Genomic DNA, 19,524 nt, shown 5'->3' on the forward strand with positions numbered 1-19,524 from the left:
GAGGCAGGGTAAGAAAAAGGCTGCTCTTTAGATAAGCAATGGTATAGTTACCATCAAGGATCATGTGTGTTGGACCCACACTGACTGTGGGTCCCATTTGTCCAGCTTCTTCAGCATAAGTAAGAAACATTGGTATGACGTATAAAATAGCTAACTCATGAGACTCTACTGTATAACACAGGGAACTCTACTCAGCACTCTGTGGTGGCTTAAATGGGAGGGAAATCCAAAAAAGAGGGGATATGGGTATACATACAGCTGCTTCATTTTGCTCTACAGTAGGGACTAACACAACATTGTAAAGCAACTATACATCAAAAAAATTAATTAAAAAATAAATTTTTTTCTTTATTTTAAAAAGAAGCATTGCATAGGCTTCCCAGGTGGCTCAGTGTTAAGGTAAGAATAATGGAGTGGGTAGCCACTTCCTTCTCCAGATTTTCCCAATCCATGGGAAATGCCATAGACAGAGGAGCCTGGCGGGCTACAGTCCACGGAGTTGTAAAGAGTTGGACACAATTTAGCAACTAAACAACAACAACAAAGTACTGCATACTCAGAAGACTCCTTTATCACTTGATTTCTTCAAACCATGCTAAAATTTCTCAGTATATAAATCTAGTTCTGTGCTAAGCATGGCCTTTCTCAAGATAACTTGAATACTGAGAACTGACACAATTTCGAGGGAATAAGTATAGCAGATGTACATAAAATAAGTATATCCAATTTACACATTTTTTGTGTAGCTATGTCATATCACACACACAAACTTTAACTCACATTTAAAAAAAAAAAAAAAAATTCTCCATTTCACTCATACAATTGTCCTAATTTATTGTTACTTTAAGCCACAGACCCTAACAGGTAAGCCTATGGTCAAACAGAAACACAGTTGACTCCCTCTGGGTTTAAAGTTAGGAGTCATCAGGACAGATGTGACCAATTAAGAAGATGATGAAATTAAACAAATGGAGATTACTGTTAGCATCATTACCTAGACATGCTGGATTAGAGGAGGGGGCAAAAATTGTGGCCACAGTGGGATTCTGGTTATTAATTAATTATGCTCAAATCAAAGGTTGAATACCCAATTTATGAGAACCCATAGGCCTCCCCAACCCCCTCCCCTCCCCCAAGCATAGAACCCACCCAGAAAGCCTGTCACCTGTGGAGATCACTGTAGAATGCCCCCTTGTGGTGGCAGGCAGACAAATAGGACAAAGTCCAGAAAGGCTTAGCTGAGCAATCCTCATTTCTTCTTTCCAATTCACTAGTGAGAGGAGTCACTCTTTCTCCCCTCAGGAGAGGCCAGGATTACTCTGCGAGAAGATCCCGCATGGGCAGATAAGTCAAAAAGAAGTCAGGAGCTATAGAGAGGGACCTGAAATGTAATCCCACTGTCACACTAGTTGCCATCCAATCTGATAACTGGGCAGGCAAAACTTATGACTGTTTGAGAGGATGAAGGTAATTTGCTGAAAGTTGTATCACCCCGTAATAAAGTCATGCTTATCTACCCAAGACTGTAAATACTTAGACTGAAAAAAATGTCATAGTTCAGATGATAAATTACATGGCCTCCCTAATTACAGCCTAAAAGTGAAGTTTAATGGTATACACTACCTGGTTCTTAAAGAACATGACTAATGTTGATGTTACACTTTAACATGACATAGAGATTTCACCATATTTGAACAGACCTAAGGGGCATTATTTGACCTGAGGTATAACCAGCCACAAACATACTGAGTAATGTTATTTTAAATGCCATATTTTACAGTGATGACTCAGATATTAGATGCTGACCACATTAAAACATTTGCTTTACTCATGAAATCAACATTAGAACATATTTATCTTATCTGAGCACTAAATTGCTTTTTTTTTTCTTCTCAGAGATTAGCCATAATTTTAGGTCTCTGCAAATCACCGTCCTCAGTCACTAGTAATTAAACCATTAATGGCACTATGATAAATAGTAGGCTATTTTGATCATAAGGAGAAAAAAAAGTATCTCTGTTATATAATTAAGCATGAGAGAAAATAAGCTATCATTAGGTTTAAGTTTGGCTCATTATTTTTATCTTTCGCCACCATCTCTTCCCTCTCCCATTCACATTCTTCACAGCAGTGGTATGTGCTGTGGCTACAGCCTCTGATAAGCTCTGACTTGAGCAGAATGTTCAGGACAGGAGCTAGGGATAAAGGTGAAGTATTTACTACCTCTGCTATGCAGGCAAATAGTTCAGTCTTAAGTGTGCTCTCCATTCCTTTCTTTGGTCTTTATTTAAAAGATACAAACACACAAACACCTACTATATGCTTATTGTCACTCTTATTGTATTTCTAATGAATTTTACAACATGATAGACAGGAAGTATATGATCTTAAATTTTTATATAAAGAATACCACGAATTAGTAGCTTCCGTATAGCAGGAGAATTGGAAAAAAATAGATGAAAGGGAACTACGTCGATGATTAATATTAATCTTAGGTAAAATAAAAATCACTGAGTAGACAGTCAATTCCAAATCTAACAGATGGCCCCATCTATTGGATAGATTGCCTCTCCAATCCCTTTCTTTCCTAACAATAGAACTCAAAGTGTATTTACAGGAGGAGATACGCCCCTACCGCAGCTGCAAAGGACAAACTGCTCTGAGACAGGCATGGCTTTCTCATTCCCTTTGGCCGGTGATGGGTCAGTGAGGACAAGTGCCCAGCTCTGGCCATGAGACATTCTTGGAAGTCTCCCCAGCATTATTACTGGTGAAACTCATACAAGAGGAGAGACTTGCTGACACAGCCCATTGACACCTCGCCCGTCCACCTTTTCTCTTCCCCAACCACAGGAAAACAGCAGGAACCAGGCCATCACAAGCCTACAAACCACCATACTAATGATGGCAGAGCAGAAGGAAAGGAGCCTGAGAGACTGAAAACATCAAGGCTGAAGCCCCTCCGTCCAGGATTCATCTCAAAAAAATAGTCATCTATCTGTTAAGCCTCTGTGCTAGGATTTCTGTGTTCTGTGCAGCCACCTGCACTCACAACCAACACACAATCCAAAGTTGATGACTTAAAGTCAATAAGATGCCCTAAATAATTTACTGTCTGCTGACCTCACCCATTAATCCCACCATGTCTCAACTACAGTTCGACTTAAATTAGTTGAGTGTGCTTCCTCTCCTTAGCCTAGTTTCTTTCACTTTAGTGTGAGACTAGCTAATGGCTGAAAGCGGAAGACAGATGTAGAAATGTTAGAGGGTATTTCCTTTTGCAAGCATTCTTAACCAGAAGGAGCTAGGAGGTCTTTTCACAAATGGAGCCACATTGGCTAAGTGCAATGAACCCTGGAAGACAGAACTGTGGCTCTAGCACTGTGTCTTAACTGAGGCGCTCAGAGCTAAGGCTGCTCTCCCAGGTTTCTGAACCCCATTGGAGCTTTCTCTGGAGGGGTAACCATGGAATCCCATGTTTTCAGCATCGGGAAGGGTTACCCACAATAAACAATGTTCACTTGCCTGGAAAATGTTCTTCCTGCTGCCACACAAATGAACACCCTAAAAAGGTTTGAATCAAAACACTGAGTCAGAGGCTTCTGGCAAATGCGGGCTCACTTGCTCTGCAGAGACTCTTTATCCTAATTTACAAGAAACATACAAAGGGTCCCTTTTAACCTACTATTTTTTATGACCACCCTACAAAAGGCTCCCAGATCCATGATGCTGACTGCTCAGTGTAGTCAGTGGGTTTGATTTATTCAAGGAATTGATTAGATAGCTGAGTAACAGGACAAAATACCAAAGAGAGGATAGCTGGGGAAATAAAAAGCATTACATGGCTAAGAGAAAAATAAAAAAGGCTGTCTCAGAGAACCAGGTGTCTTTCAAGTTTGGGAAGTGAGCTATGCAGAGGGAAAACCCCACAGTATGGGCAGTGCACGTGCAAAGCAGAAACTAGGCAAGGCAAAAAAATTTTTTTTTAATTTTTTTTAAATGCCTCATACTGATCCCCAAAATGAAGCCATCTGATCTGAAAAACAGACATTTCTTTCTATGGAGAATTCTAAACAGTGCAAGCCTTCCAGGACTTATTATCACTAGGCCATTCTTATTTAACATTTTAATGAATTATCTGGCAGGGGCATGATACAGCGAAGTCTGCAGGTCTGCTGATGACCTCGCGCTCTTACGGAGAGGGAGACGGTAAACTGAAAGAGACGAACTGCAGAAGCTCTCAAAGGGCTGTGCGAGAGGACAGGCCACCACAGATTAGATTATCCCTAGCAAGGGAAAATCACTCGGACTGTTAAAAGAGGATGGGCCCTACGTGATCAGCTACAAGTCAGAAATTAGGACTGGAAATGGCTGAGGATGCTCTCCTTCCTGAGGCTGATCTAACAGCTCTCTGCAGCCCGCCCCCCCCCCCCCCTTAGTCCAAGAAACTGTAAATATCATCACAAAGCAGGCAGGAAACAGCAGGCTTCCCTACTTATAATCACAGCCATCCACATCTGGACCTCTGTGCACAGTTCTCGTTATTACATCCTGATAAAGACACATGAAAGCTCAAAGAGGTCCAGAGAGGAATGATCAGAATGATAACGAAGGGGATGCAGAGAGACTATGCCATGAAGAGAAATCCATGAAACCAACCTTCTCATCTGGAAAATGGAGCAGAGTGAGGGGCTACCAGTCAGGCGCTGGACTTGCCAGATCTAAACCTGAATCTTGTCCCCATCCCTGACTAGTCAGGTGGCCAAGGACAAGCTACTCAATGCCAGGTTTCACCACCTCTGAACTAAGGCTCACGGGGTCTATGGCACTAGCTCACTGTGGCATGAAATGCAGTATTGCACGTGGAGTACCTGGCACACAACAGCAGAGAAGGACATCGTGGCGGCCAAGGTTTGGGAGTCAGATAGACCTTGTTCCAAATCCCAGGTCAGTGTCTCACTACCTGTGTGATTTGATCAAGAAAATGTGAGCCTGGGACTTCCCTGGTGGTCCAGTGGTTAAGAATCAGCCTTGCAATGCAAGGGATGCAGGTTCAATCCCTGGACAGGGAACTAAGACCCCACGTGCTATGGAGAAGCTAAGATCGCAGACTGAAACCAGAGAGTCCATATGCTGCATTGAAAAATACTGCATGCTGCACGAAAGACACGATGCAGCTAAATAAATATAAATAAGAAAATGTGAGCCAGCTTCTTAAAGCTTCAAGATGTAGGACTCTACAAAGCAGGCAAACAGAAAACCAAATTCACATGGTGACAAGCTGCAAACAGATTGCCTTCAAACAAACAAAAAGGCTCAGGTAAACGCATGGATTTCCCCCTTGGGATATAAAGGATTATAAAACAAAACTAAAGTCCTTGAAGGTTTGCCTTTAAGATTGACACTGGGGCAGAGACTGGTGGACTAAATTAAATGTGAGCACAAACAGATGGACACTATCAGAGACATAATAAAGACTTGACTGGAACTCCAATCTAACTCAATTCGCCCTTTCTATATTTGTTTTTAGCTCTGTATTGATGCAATTTCAAATACACATTTTAGACCACCATCTAGTCATGCAGACAACACAACAAAGAAAAGAATTTCAAATTTAAGTTAATCTGCTCTATATAAAAACATTGATGACACCAAGTGTGAATGAACAAGTTATTACTTAATAATACTATTTAATTACATTTCTAAAAACAATAGAAATTTGATTCAGTCCAATCCCTGAAACTGTTCCAGAAAAGTTAAATTAAAATCTGATTTAAAAATAATTGTACAAACTTGATTCTTTTTCTTTTTTTTTAGAAACAAAGCAATTGTTCAGACTGTGCACTGGTAAATACAAAAATTTCAAAAATTGAACCAGTATTTTAATAAGTATGAAATTCTCTTTGGAAACAAAATGTCAACATGTACACAGATATAAACTAGGCCAGAGTAATATGATCTAAATATTTAAGTAGAACAGGCTATGCAATATAAACCGATCATAAACAGAAATTGCTCTCACGTATTTGACTTCACCTACATTAGAGTGAAATACCATGGCTTTTGCTTTGTCAAAACAGTAAAGGCCATCGCCCCTCACTACAAAATTGGTTTTGAAGTCACTGAGAAATGCTCTTATCACCTACTAACTAAAGTTGTCACTTTAATAGTTTATATAACTTGACTCAGCCACAAATACACCTCAAGCAAAACAACACTGAAAGAGGTACTATCTCCAGAGTTATGGAACTTGAAGTTTTAAATGGTCATATTACTAATATTTGTGTAATACATAATAATAAAGCTAAGGTAAACTTTGCATGAAAGCTATAGGACAGATAACATGGCAAACTGGCCAAGAGACAGGGCTTCATGTTCAAGTCCTACTCCCCACTACTTAACTGTGTGATCCAGGCAAATTACCTAACCTCTCGGAGGGAGCCTTCTTTTCCCTCACCTCTAAAATGGGAAAACAAGGGAACCTACCTCACAAGCTGCATTACCTGGCACTTAGTCCTCACTAAATCTTAGCTGTTGTTGCTTTTACTATCACTGTTGTTGCCGTTATCATTTCATTATTATTATAGCTTACAAAGAACTTTTACATATAGTAGCTTGTGACGAATATTAAGAAATGGCACAAAGAAACACTCAATTTAAAATTTAATTACATTACATGTCAAGTATACAGGAAGGGTTCTGATGTCCACCATCCCGGCTCTTCTAACAAACCAGAAGGGAGCACAGAATCATCTATAAAATGTGACTGGACGGATACAAAATTAATTTATAGAGACAATCGTTAATAACAGCTAGCATCTCTTTACTCACAATGTTCCAGACAATTTACTAAACACTTCAAATGTGTTATTATTTCTTAATCTTAGTATTTTAAACACTTCCCTTGAGGAACTGTGTCCCACCAACCTGCCCAGAGTTACTGTTAAACTACTCAGGCAGGCAGATTTCAGAAAACACTGACTATATGGCCCAGGATTGACTTCCTCTGCAAATAAAAGTTTGTGAACTATTCTGATCATCTTGCTTAAGAACAACAACAGAAATAACCAGTTCTCTGCTCCCCTTTCTAGATAAGACAGGCACCTACTCACACTTCATGAGGCATCTTCTCTGTGTACCACCAATTCTCATATAACTGTTCTAGTGAGGATCATCTAAATTCTCGTCCCAAGAGAACACATTTCCCTTGCTTCTACCATCCTAGTTTATGTATTTACTATAGATAAATAGGTAGACAGAAAATATATAGATTGTTGTTGTTCAGTCGCTAAATTGTGTCTGACTTTCTGTGAGCCAAAAGACTGCAGCACACCAGGCTCCTCTGTCCTCCTCTATCTCCCAGAGTTTGCCCAATCATTCTGTGATTCCAGGATTCCCTCGATATACAACATAAGCTGATCCCAGTTAACAAAAAAAGTCGCAACAAAAATGCTCCTTTCACTGATAGCATCATCCACATCCAGTTCAGAGTTCTCAACATGCAGTTCAGTAACCTGTGAATCCTAAATTGCTAATAAATGTTAGATGCACATAGAAATATTCATGTTTCTGGTCTGGAAAACTACTGGATTCAACAGATTCCATAAAAGCTACTCAAAAATGCTAAAAACCATTCATTTAGATAGAGATCCTCTCAAAACAAATTACATCATTACATGAATTGTAAAAGGCTTTGTATTCTCAATGGAATATGTTCAGAAATTTGATGCTTTATGATTTCATGCCAGAGTGACAGTGAAGTTCAAGAAGGGACAAGATTCTGGCTTAAGAACATGGAGACATGTCCCCACCGAAATCATCTGTCTAGGTGACCTTGGGAAAACCATCTAACATTTCTGGACTTAGTTCCATGATTTGGAAAATCACTGGGTTTTAAATAAGTGATTTCAGGGTTTTCTCCTCAGCTCTCTGATTCAATGATATAATCTTGCCACATATGCAAGGCGAAACAGATAAAAATTCTTAAGCCACTTACATCACTAATGAGTTCAGTGCACCTTCTGGCTAATTCCATACTCAGGTCTTCAATAACAGGCTTAAAGAATACCTGTCCAGGGAAAAAGAAAAGGAGACATTTTTCTCATCATCAACTTTAAGGAATAAACACCATGACTTAGCAAGTGCCCTGTCACCCACCTTATCTTCTTCATCTTCTTCTTCCCCTGTTTTTTCTTCTTCAGTTTCATCTTTCACATCCTCAAATACAGGAACCCTCATTTTTACTCTTTATATATATTTTACTCTTTATATATTAAATTCACAAGTGCAGCACCTTTTTATATACTGCAGCACCCTTGAGATCTTGGCATCTCTGTGTTCTGGCAGAAATGACCTTGCCCAGGCCTCCTCCCTATTTAGCTCACTCTTCACCCTCCTTATCACAGCTGTGTGTGAGTGGATAGAACCCGATCACTGAGGTTGGCAAGGACTAGCCTCATAAGGAGAAAGAATATTTTAATAGGCAAAATTCAATTTTGTGAACTTTTCAAGTCAACATTCTTTAAACTGAGGCCAGTTTATTAACATTTCATGAATTCAATTCATTCATAAAATGGTTTGAGCAAGACTTAGAGATTCTGGGAAAACCACTCAGCTATAACACTCAAGATAACACAGTGTAAAGCCTACTATCTCAAAGATTCCTCAACTCCATCTAAATAAAGCTTTCACTGGAATGTCAGACATACCCCAGAGTTGGTATGGTGAATCTGGATCATTAAACTCATTTCATTAAGTTAAATTAAAATTTTTATGAGACATATACATACTTTTTCAGTCTAAAAAATACTTTATATTAGCTGATTAAAGTCTAGTAATTTATCATGGAAAGCCCTTTGAACCACTTCGAAGAATCTATTCTGAGTTAATTATGGTTGTTAATCATACATTGCTATTGTATTATTTTAATTGTAAACATCATTAAACATGAGAAGCTATAGTTAACATAGGCTGATATATTATTTAAGAATTCTAGAAACATCATCATTTCAAAAAATAATAATTACCCTCTTTCAATTCTGCCCATTGGGTCAATTTTTACAAATTTCACTAGATATTTGTATATTTCCCAATGTGTAATACATACTTGGAAAGATTTAGAAGAATAAACTATAACAATATTTACAATACAGTATGTATCACCAGTTATATAATTTAAAATGTATTTCTCAAAACAAATCCTTTAATATCAACTGAGGTAGTTCTAAGACTATACAGTTCAATTTATCAATTTGGTTTTTTAAATCCTAGGATAAATTAATATTTATAAAGCCGTAGCATATCAGTGTGGGACAAAAAAAAACGTACCTTATGGTGAATAATGAAACAAATGATATAAAATATAACTTTAATCAAAAAATACATTCCAAGCAGAAAAGTATAATAATGTTTTATCTTAATAGTGTATCTAGTTTTTTTTTTCCATTTTTGGAGTATAATTGCTTTACAATGTTATGTTAGTATCATATTTAGTTTTAAATTTTTTAAACTGCCTTGGCCTTGCCTAAAAATTCTGAAAAGAAAAAAATTCTATACAATCATCATGTATAGATGTCTCAAATTTTGTTGTATGAGGCTAAAATTCTGCAGAATACTCTGAAGGGGAAAGGGCGGTTTCTTAAATAAACATGCCTGGGGAAACCTGTATACTAATCTATACCCTTGCCACTTAGAGATCCACAAGGCATAATGACACATTAGAAGCTCCCACACCACACCTTTGAAGACCCACAACCAAGAAAACTACTTAAGTTTGCTTAACCCAGCAATTCTCCAAAACAAAAGCCTATTCATCTAATCTAATCTAACCTATCTACTACCTACTTACATACCTACCTACCTATCTGTTCTTTTATTGACATTTGATACTACAGAAAACTAACAATCTTCTGTGAAATATTACTTAGGGAAACATTGTTTTATTCTGAAAAAATGGTTGTGTTCTATTAAGAGTTGTTGATCGTTTTATGAAATGACTTTTAATGCAAACTTAGTGGCATTACATAACCTGCTTACCAGCAAAATGACAAGAAGAAATGCCCCAAGGGTTCTGAAACTGGAAACTTTAACTTTAAAATCATAGTCATGGGAACTTCTCTGGTGGTCCAGTGGTTAAGACTCCATGCTTCCAATGTTAAGGGGTGAGGATTCAATCCTTGGTTAGGGAACTAAGATCCCAAATGTTGTATGGCGTGGTCAAGAAAATATAAAAATAAAATCATAGTCATGTCATGCCAGTGTAGAGAATTCTCTGAGGAAATTCTCTGTATGCTAAATTTGTTCCATAAACGAAGAGAATGTGTGGACTCTACTTGTTTCCTTCAAGCCCTCTGCCAAAAGACTATTATTCTACAGAAACTATATTACATTATCTTTATTTGGAAATAGGAAGAGCAAATTTTTTATAAGCTTTTCTTTCAAACTTCTAGAAGCATAGTAAGAAAATCTTCCCAAAGCTGCCTAAGATGCATTGCCTGGCTAGTGTTTGAGGTGACAATACTTGCAAAGCTCATGGTGACATCTCCTCTCTATGGTGAATTACCTTGGTCAGACTTCAGTGGCTGCTATTTTCTCATTTTCCATCATACAACAAATTCTTATTGTCTCTTCACTGTGCTGGAAGAAAATAATCTGTTGAGATTATGCACAAAAGTTTAGAAAGCAAAAACAAATGCCATATACTATGTGAACACAAATTTTCCATGTAAGATTTTAAAATCAGAATTTTAAACCTATAAGGGTCCTTAAGAAGTCTATCCTGCTAAAGCCCTCTCTTTCATACAGAACAAAATTGATGTCAACAGAAATCAATTATTTGTCTTATTCACAAAGTTACCTAGTGGAGCATTAGGACCAAAATTTAACTGGAGCCCTATGTTCATTCATTCAAATAAATAAGGTTATTCTAGGCACTGAATTTGATTTTAAATGTGCAATGGTGAATAAAATATAATTTGTGCTAAAATGAGGTAGGAATTTTTTTTTTTTTAAATAATTTAAGACTTGCTGTAGGAACTCCTTAATGGAATGTTTGGCGAGGTAGATACATTACTACTTTTGATTGAATGCATTTTTTTCCTTTTTACCTGTAGGTATAATATAAAATTCATGTAAAATTTTCTGTTAAATATTTTAAGCCCTGAACTTCATCACAGTAAAGGTCTCTTAATAGCTCCAAAATGGGACTTTGGGACTTTTGGGAAGTGTTCTTCATGGATAGCTATCATGTTTCAAAATTCCCCGATTTTCTTTTTTTTTTTTTTCTTAAACCATGTTAAATGCTGTATTTTAATACATATTTTCACCTTAGGCTGAGCCAAAAGGGAATATCTGCACAGCTGTTAAGCCCTTTAACTTACCGTGCCCTGATTGAGGATGAGACCAAGGATGGGATCACATTATCTACAGCCAAACACCCCCTGAGGTCCAGGTGTGGCTCTCCCACATCCTCTAGGGAAAGTTATTTAATCCCTCTCTGGCTCAGAGTCTCCATCATTAAGCAGAAAAACTGAATTGCCCAAAGTTAATAAAAGGAAAGCACCTAAAAATAGGAAAGCCCCTTACAAACACAACAGTTTTCAACTATCGAATAAAGGTACACAGTTTCAGGAAAAGAACTTGATATCAAAAGATCGTCTCATTTGAAAGAGCAAATTCTAAACCTTCAATATGTTTTTAAAGGCCAGGAAGTCTTCATGCAGCATAACAACCCAAAGACAAGAGTTAGCTTGTGTATTTGCAGTACAGAAGTCTTCCATATTTTTATAGTTTGATGTTTATATATAAGCAAATCTATTTCTATAACAACTGACAGGTCCCAGGGGTAATTCAGGTCTCTGGAGACACAGACCCTGGCCAAGGAAGTATGTCTACACCATCATCACGAATCATGCAGTGTCTGACTGCCTTCTTGTTCTTAAAGTCACATACAATAAGCATCTCTTGAATTTTGAAAAGTGTTTCATATTTACTTCACTTTTTTTCTCCTTTCTGTGGTTTTTTTCTCCTTCATGCTGATGAGTGACTTGCAAATTAAATTCCATAATGAACAACTGAAATAGATTGAGATTCAGCTCTGTGTTCCGAGGGATATTTAGAGATAAACTGAATATTTCCAGTTTAAAAATTAATTTAACATGTCTTATTATAACATATTCCCCCTAAATGGTAGACGAGAGAGAAGTCTGCCTGCCTTGGCAGTCTTTTCAAGTACTCATTTTGCCTTTTTTCTTTTTTTTAAATGACTATCCCCAGAAGGTTCTTACTTCTCTGTTGAATCCCTGATTATTTTACTTTTGCCTTATATGTTTCTTCATCATTTGGCATCTATCTAAAAGAGAACTTTACCAATAGATGAGGGGGAGAAATTGTTTCTTAAAACAAGAAATATAAGCTCTCTAGGGCAGTTTGTCTTCTTTACAAAAAGTAGAGTCCTGTTTATTATTAGCCCAATCTATTTTTACAGTTAACACTCATTAAGTCTATCCTCTCTTTTTAATGGCTATTTCATTACTGTTTGTTAATTAGAAATCTAAAGGATGCAAAGCAACTGAATAATTGTCACCATTACCAATTTTGCCATTAAATTAAGATTTTTTAAAACACTTTATTTTATATTGGAGTATAACTGATTAGTGGGGCTTCTCTGGTGGCTCAGTGGTAAAGAATCCCTCTGCCCACGCAGGAGACGCATGTTCAAGCCCTGAGTTGGGAAGATCCCCTGGAGAAGGAAATGACAATCCACTCCAGTACTCTTGCCTGGAAAACCCATGGACAGAGGAGCCTGGTGAGCTACAGTCCATGAGGGTCACAAAGAGTCGTACAGGACTCAGCAACTAAACAGCAACAACAATAACACAGCCAATAAACAATGTTATGATAGTTTCAGATGCACAGCAGAGAGACTCAGCCACCTCCTACCCATGCTGCCACATAACTGAGATCGACATGTAAACACTTCTATGTTTAAAATAGATAACCAACAAGGACCTACTGGATAGCACAGGGAACTCTGCTAAAATAAGATTTCATAGTGTTTTTCTGTATTCAATTTCTTATGTTTACAAATACAGATCCTACTCACAAATGAAAGCCACACATCTGCACTTGTGTTGGAGGAAGAGAAGAACAAGAAACCACAAATAATCTTTGGCACGACAATTTGCAGGTTGGGGATGGTGTGGGTGCCAAAATTTTAAATATTTACTAAGTATATTGACAAGAGGGGGGGGGGAAAGAATCCTCTTATTCAGAGTCTACATTAACATAAGCACCCAGTGAACTGAAAGAAGACTTTGGTTAAATTTGCTACTTACTTGAGTTATTTGTTCCAATTTAATAGCAACAAAGCCAAAACCATAAGCATTTCTGAAATCCTTCCCACCAAGAGAAGCCCAAGGTCTGAATGGCTTCTGTGTAGCTTGTAATCAGAACCAAAGTATCAAGCATGAAAAAAAACAGCTTGACTATTCTGAAAAAGTATGTCTTTCCTAGATTTTGTGTGAGAGGTGTCAAGGAAAAACGTGAAAGACTTTGAAATTGGCAAAAAAAAAAAAAAAAAAATCATGTCTTATCTAGCATTACCTTCTGGTTAATCTGGCCTTTCACTATTTTTAAACTACTTACCCACACCATAAATTATTGAAAACTGATAACAATGCTAATGATGTTTTAGCCATACAAATGCAAATTAATTGTGTCCTGGGGAAGAGTAATTGATTATTGGCTTCTTGATAGATCCTTTTGTAGCTATCTGTAAATTCAATTCATCATTCCCCATTATTCATTTATGTTTGATTCTTCAAATTCACCTTTTAACCTACTGTAATATATTTCTGGTGCTCTCAATTAATGAGTTAAAATCTTTGAAAGGTGTTCATTTTATGTCTTATAAGAATCATGGTTTCACCTTTCCTTAAAAAACCCTTTAACAGATGCAAATAATTTCATTTCTTCCTTTTGACATACAGTAAAAGTAAAAATTAAGAAAGTCATATTAGATAAAGCCATATTCTCTAAATTGTGAGCTATAGCTGTAAAATTTTTTGGTGTGTATGAAAATTAGCTTTTTGTTTTGCTTTGCTTTTTTGAAAAGGTCTGATCTCATTTGACTATTGGCAAATGCCACATGTGTGCTTGTATATATGTACATTCACACGCAAAACACACACACATAACACACACATGCACTCAAGCGGAGTTAATTCATCACAGCTGCCAGTTTCCTCTTGAAAAGCATACAAGGCTTCAATAAATGCAAAGACTTAATTACTTCTCACATCTGGAAAAACTTGAATATGAAAGTAGATTTATTGAAGAAGCTCTTTGCTTGGCTGTCAACACCATATCAAGAGCCAGAGAGTGGGCTTGATCAGTGTTGGCAATTCTTTAACCCTTCAGAGATAGATGTCCTCCCAATTAATTCATAGCATGTCCTACTTACATGATTTATGGATTTTATGAAAACACAGTAAATAATTTCCTAGTCATTTATGGAGAAAAGCTGTTTCTGTCATGTTTCCAGACTGGAAGAATCATACATTAAAATGTGGAAATAATGAGGAAGTCCTTATAGTCAAGGAAAAAGGGAAAGGCTTTGGAGTAGAAACCATATTGAAAACAGTCATTGTAACAATAATTTGTGTAAACACATGTGAAACAATTCAGCCCTTTTTGGAGAAAGTATAACAATGTCTCTAAAACACAAGTAGGGAGTTACATGAGTTCAGAGCAAGAAGATCTAGCAGAAACCAAGTAATGGGCAAATCTCCCCCTAGAGAGAATACTCAAGCCAGAACTAGGCAAAGAAATGGGGTATATGGAAGACATCCAAAGAACATTTGCAGAGACCCAGAGACAAAGTTGGAGGAACCAAGATTTCAATGTCACTGGAGCATAAAATGGGGAGAGATGAGGGCAGCAGGAACTCCATGTAGTATATGTGTGGGAATCACTTACCTAACACAGGGATTTTAAGTAGGTTTGAGACACAAACTTTTAAAATAACACATTTCCTGGTCAACTAATCACAGAAACATCTTTACACCTACTTTACACTTTCATGTGCCTTGAATTTAATTTTTACCCCTTCATTTTATCACTGGCCAACTGAAATTTTCGTCTTTCCTGGACTTTATGAAGACTCATACTGAAAAAATTATCCTCAATTATATCTAATGAAGAAAAATATGTAAGGGAAATACATTTGTATTATATATCCCCCCAATTAAATGGAAATTAAGTTAAATGTGTTTATAAGTTTCACACTTCTACATCACTATGATTACAATTTTATTATTAAAATGCACTTTTTTTCTACTTTTTACTAAACAAAGCATTATTGATATTTCTACTTGAATCTTAAGCATCCAGTTACTGTACCTCAGCTGGCTCAGTATTTCTATCCTAAAGTCACGATTTCATTATTGGTTAAGACCAGGAAAACAACACAACTGACCCTTACAAGTTTGTAACTTTTGAAGCACTAACTCCTGAGTTTTGTTCCAACTGTTTCCATGGAGTTTTCTTCATGTGTAACTCAAAATATAAGACACTATCAAAATAAGACCATAATTAAAGTAAACGTATCATTAAGACAGCTATAAAGTTAGTGATGTTTAAAACAATTGGTACCTTTTAGTGAGAACTAGTTTAACATATATTGCTGTTAATTTCTCTCTGAGGCCTTTATATTCTTTATGATTTAGTGTGTGTGTGTCTAACTTCATTCATTTCACAAATACTTCTTGTATGTCCTGGCATTATTTTATTTTTAACATCCTCAGATAATATTGGTGAATGACACCAACAAAATTCTCTACCACTTCCTGTTTCAATTACATATTTGCTCAATATGTATGTATTGAACATCTATATACTTTGTAATGCATTGTACTAGCTTTTGTATATACCTCCAGTATATTTCAGATACTGAATATACATGTGAAAATCAATATTCATTAGTATATTCAATTTAAAATACACATTTTTAATACAATGACCACTTTGTTGGATTTTTAAAAGCTGTATCTTCTAACAATACTGTAAATCAACTATACTTCAATTTTTGAATTTTTAAAAAATAAAACTGCATTTTTTTAAATGTAGCAGCATGCTTTTAAAAGCTTTTTATCAATGTTCAAATAATTTTGTAGCTATCAGTTTTCTATCATTTTGTACACTAGTTATATCTACAAGTGGTTCTCCATCTACCTTTTTTTTCCCCTTAAATTGTGTATGCAAGATTTTTCTTCATAACCCCAGTACGCTTGGCCTACTTTTGATTTGCTCATAAAGTGACTTTTCCCAGGCAAAGCCTATTTATGTTGTTTTAACTATTTCCAAAATCATTCTCTAAAATATCTCTGTCCAGAATTGTAATGTGAGCCAAATATGTAATTTTAAGTATTTTAGTTGCCACAAAAGAAACAGATTAAATTGACTAATGATATATTTCCTATAACTCACTGTACCCAGGGTTTTATCTTTCAACATATAATCAGTATAAAAAGTACTGTGATAGTTTACCCTATTTATATTTCTGAAATTCAGTGTTTCAATTTTACAATTACAGCACACCTCACTTCAGACGAGCCCTACTGGATAGGGGCTCCAAGGTGGACAGCAGAGCTGTGCCATGACGCTATGAGACTGGAAATCACTAGCTATCTTTTTCACTTTTGATCATCTATACCTTGCTGTTTAGCCACTCAGTTGTGTCTGACTCTTTGTGTCCCCACGGACTGTAGCCCACCAGGCTCCTCTGTCCACAGGGTTCTCCAGGCAAGAATACTGGAGTGGGTTTCCATTTCCTTCTCCACATCTATACCTTAGATGTGAAAAAAGTACATTTAAAATTAAGCTTTTTAAGATGAGAATTGCAGAATCCTAATAAGCAAGCAATAAGTACGGCAATCTATTTAGTTTCCAGAACTATCCAAATCAGAGTTCTTTACATAGGAATGTATTTTATTAGAAGTTTGAATTGTTATTATAAATAAAGAATTAACTCTTTAAATTATGTTTTAGTTAACTTCACCAAAGGTGTATTTTCAAAATGCTATCTTGTTTCACTAAGGGAAATGACATACTTAAAGTTCCAGCAGTTTGGGGGATAAATATTCACTCCTTAATTATTTAATAAATAGATAATTATGTGAATGAATAATAGATATTCACTCTCTATTCCTTTCTCTAAATAACAGAAGACCAAATGGTGAAATATCTCCATCAATACTCTCATTTTCTTTTAAACTCACATTTTTTTAACTCACATAGTGCAATTCAGACCACCAATTTGCTCATCAATTTGGCCAAGTAAGTTCTTTTTAAACCATGTTGTAAAGCAATGTCATAGTGAAGTATGAGATTCTACTAAAGAAGCTGATAGATCACTTAACAGAACCTAAGTACTTTACTGAAATGAGACTTTATATTAAAAACATGAATGCCTCAAATACTCAACAGAAAAGATTTTGAGCAATGAGGGGAAACACAGCACCTCTTATTTCTGTTCAACAGAGGACCCAGCTTCTTTCCTTAATGGAGCCAGCAAAACGGGTATTTTTTAACTGTTGAGTCTTTAATAATACCCAAATGCCATGAAGCGGTTTGAACCAAAAATGCTGCTACATAAAATGATATCCAAAGCCTTACATTTCATTTATCCCTCATACAAACTTTGCTGAAAATTTTGGAGAAAAATGAATTTCATATAAAAATGGAAGGAGGTAGTCAAGAACTCTTATAAGCCCCCTCTTCTAGTTCCTATCAGGTTCTCTGAAAGGACATGAAAGAGTAATAGCCATAAGCAAAGCACTGCATTACATATAGAATCTTACTTAATCCTCCCAACATCCATTTCACAAATGAGACACTGAGATGAAGAACGAACTCACTTCAGTTCTCACAGTAAGAGATTTAAACCCATGTCTGTATTATTACTCGGAAAATATAAAACCTATTAGAACATAGAGCAATGAGAGAGCACTGACTAACTGATTTCTTTTAGCAATATTATTTTCTATTATCTTTTTCAATTTCCAACTTCAGAGGAATGGTCATTACTGCTGGTTCTTGAAAGGAAGAGTTCTTGTGGTTTGGAGACAATTGAGTTAGAAGCAAAAGTAGAAGCAGGTAACAGTGAAAGCATAATGAGCATCCTTGACTTGACAGGAACCTAATTTGAGACACTTTCCTACTTTTCATTCATTAATGGTACACTTATAAGCAGTAGTGATCCAGCAAATATTTAACAACCATCTCTCCCAGGGAAAGAATGGAAGCAAAGAAGGAAGGGTGGGAAGGAGGGAGGGAGGAAGGGTGGAGCATAGCTGAATGGGATGAGCTGTTACAAGCACCACACACGAAGCACCATGAGTAACAACAACAAAAACCTATAGTGAATGGACCATGGGTGGCCAGGCAACCTGAGACTAACCTTCCAAATTTTAAAACAGTCACTTCAAGATAAACCATTATGCCCTAGTGCTATTCTGTTCCTTGCCTGCATGTTGAAATCATTCTAAACAGTAAGATTTCAAATTTATTTGAGCCGTGCTTTTTCTCTCCTGATCATCATATACTGAGATCATAAAGTTTGTGTTTGTGGTCCTCTTAATGATGATTCAGATGCATATAAGGTATAGCAACACAAAATGAAGGAAGCAGAATGGAAAATAATTTAACAGGCAGATTTTTATTGTATCCAAATAGAGCCTACCCTTTCTGCATAGCTGCCTTGACACCCAAAAAGATTTGGTGTATTTTCTTTTAATGCAATTTAATACCAGTTCAGAAGAGTATAGTAGGTAGTGATTGAAAATAGTGTGATAGTAATGACTTTTATGGTAAGGGTTCTCTGATTTACACAAAACTGATGAAGATAACATAAAAAATAAAAAATTCTCTAGATTTAGACTAGAATATTAGGAATAATTCATCCCCAAATTTAAGAGCAATCATAATTGTATAAAAGAAATACTGGCCTTATATGCACTCCTGAGCTGAAAACGAGAACTTCATTTACCAATATGGATAATTTTTAAAATGCATGTTCTCCAGCCATTTCTTGTAAAGCTACATTTTTAAAGCATGAAGTAGCTACCTTTAGGCTTTTCTATTATAAACTGCCCAAAAAACTAAACTTTAAAAAGAGTATTCCTACTTTGAAGGTTTTCTTTTTTATGTCAAAATTTTACTTAGGTGTAAAGTTTGCTGAAAAGCAGGTAATTTTGCTGACATACTTTAACGAAGTTACAAGGACATCTTGTTTCAGGATTTTTAATTAAGCTTTGATACTACATCACTATTGTCATAATCCTATGAAATATTTTTTCTTATAGAAATATCACTATATTTGCATTTGATCAAGGTTGTACTTGGTTTCTTATGTTAAGATTTAAAATCACTAGATATGTTATTTCCTTTGACAATTATTTATGGTATTTATATTATTCCCTTGTACAAATAGTCATGAATAAGGAAACCACATATTTTAATGATTAA

General features: G+C 36.2%; 1 protein-coding gene across 2 annotated transcripts in view; it reads right to left on the reverse strand.

The window, feature by feature from the left end:
- The window catches only part of NEBL (nebulette), a 363,997-nt gene that overhangs the window by 107,446 nt on the left and 237,027 nt on the right, over window positions 1–19,524 (reverse strand). Inside the window, exons 1-2 of one of the 2 annotated variants that reach the window (XM_065921074.1) lie at window positions 8,158–8,238; window positions 7,997–8,068 (exon numbers count right to left, since the gene is read on the reverse strand). The exons of the other annotated variant lie outside the window; for it this stretch is intronic. Coding sequence (XP_065777146.1) covers window positions 7,997–8,068; window positions 8,158–8,238 — 153 coding nt within the window. Of the gene's footprint in view, window positions 1–7,996; window positions 8,069–8,157; window positions 8,239–19,524 lie in introns of those variants that run through there. 2 annotated transcript variants of the gene reach the window in all.

The sequence above is a fragment of the Muntiacus reevesi genome, chromosome 2, assembly GCF_963930625.1.
Source record: "Muntiacus reevesi chromosome 2, mMunRee1.1, whole genome shotgun sequence".
Taxonomy (NCBI): domain Eukaryota; kingdom Metazoa; phylum Chordata; class Mammalia; order Artiodactyla; family Cervidae; genus Muntiacus; species Muntiacus reevesi.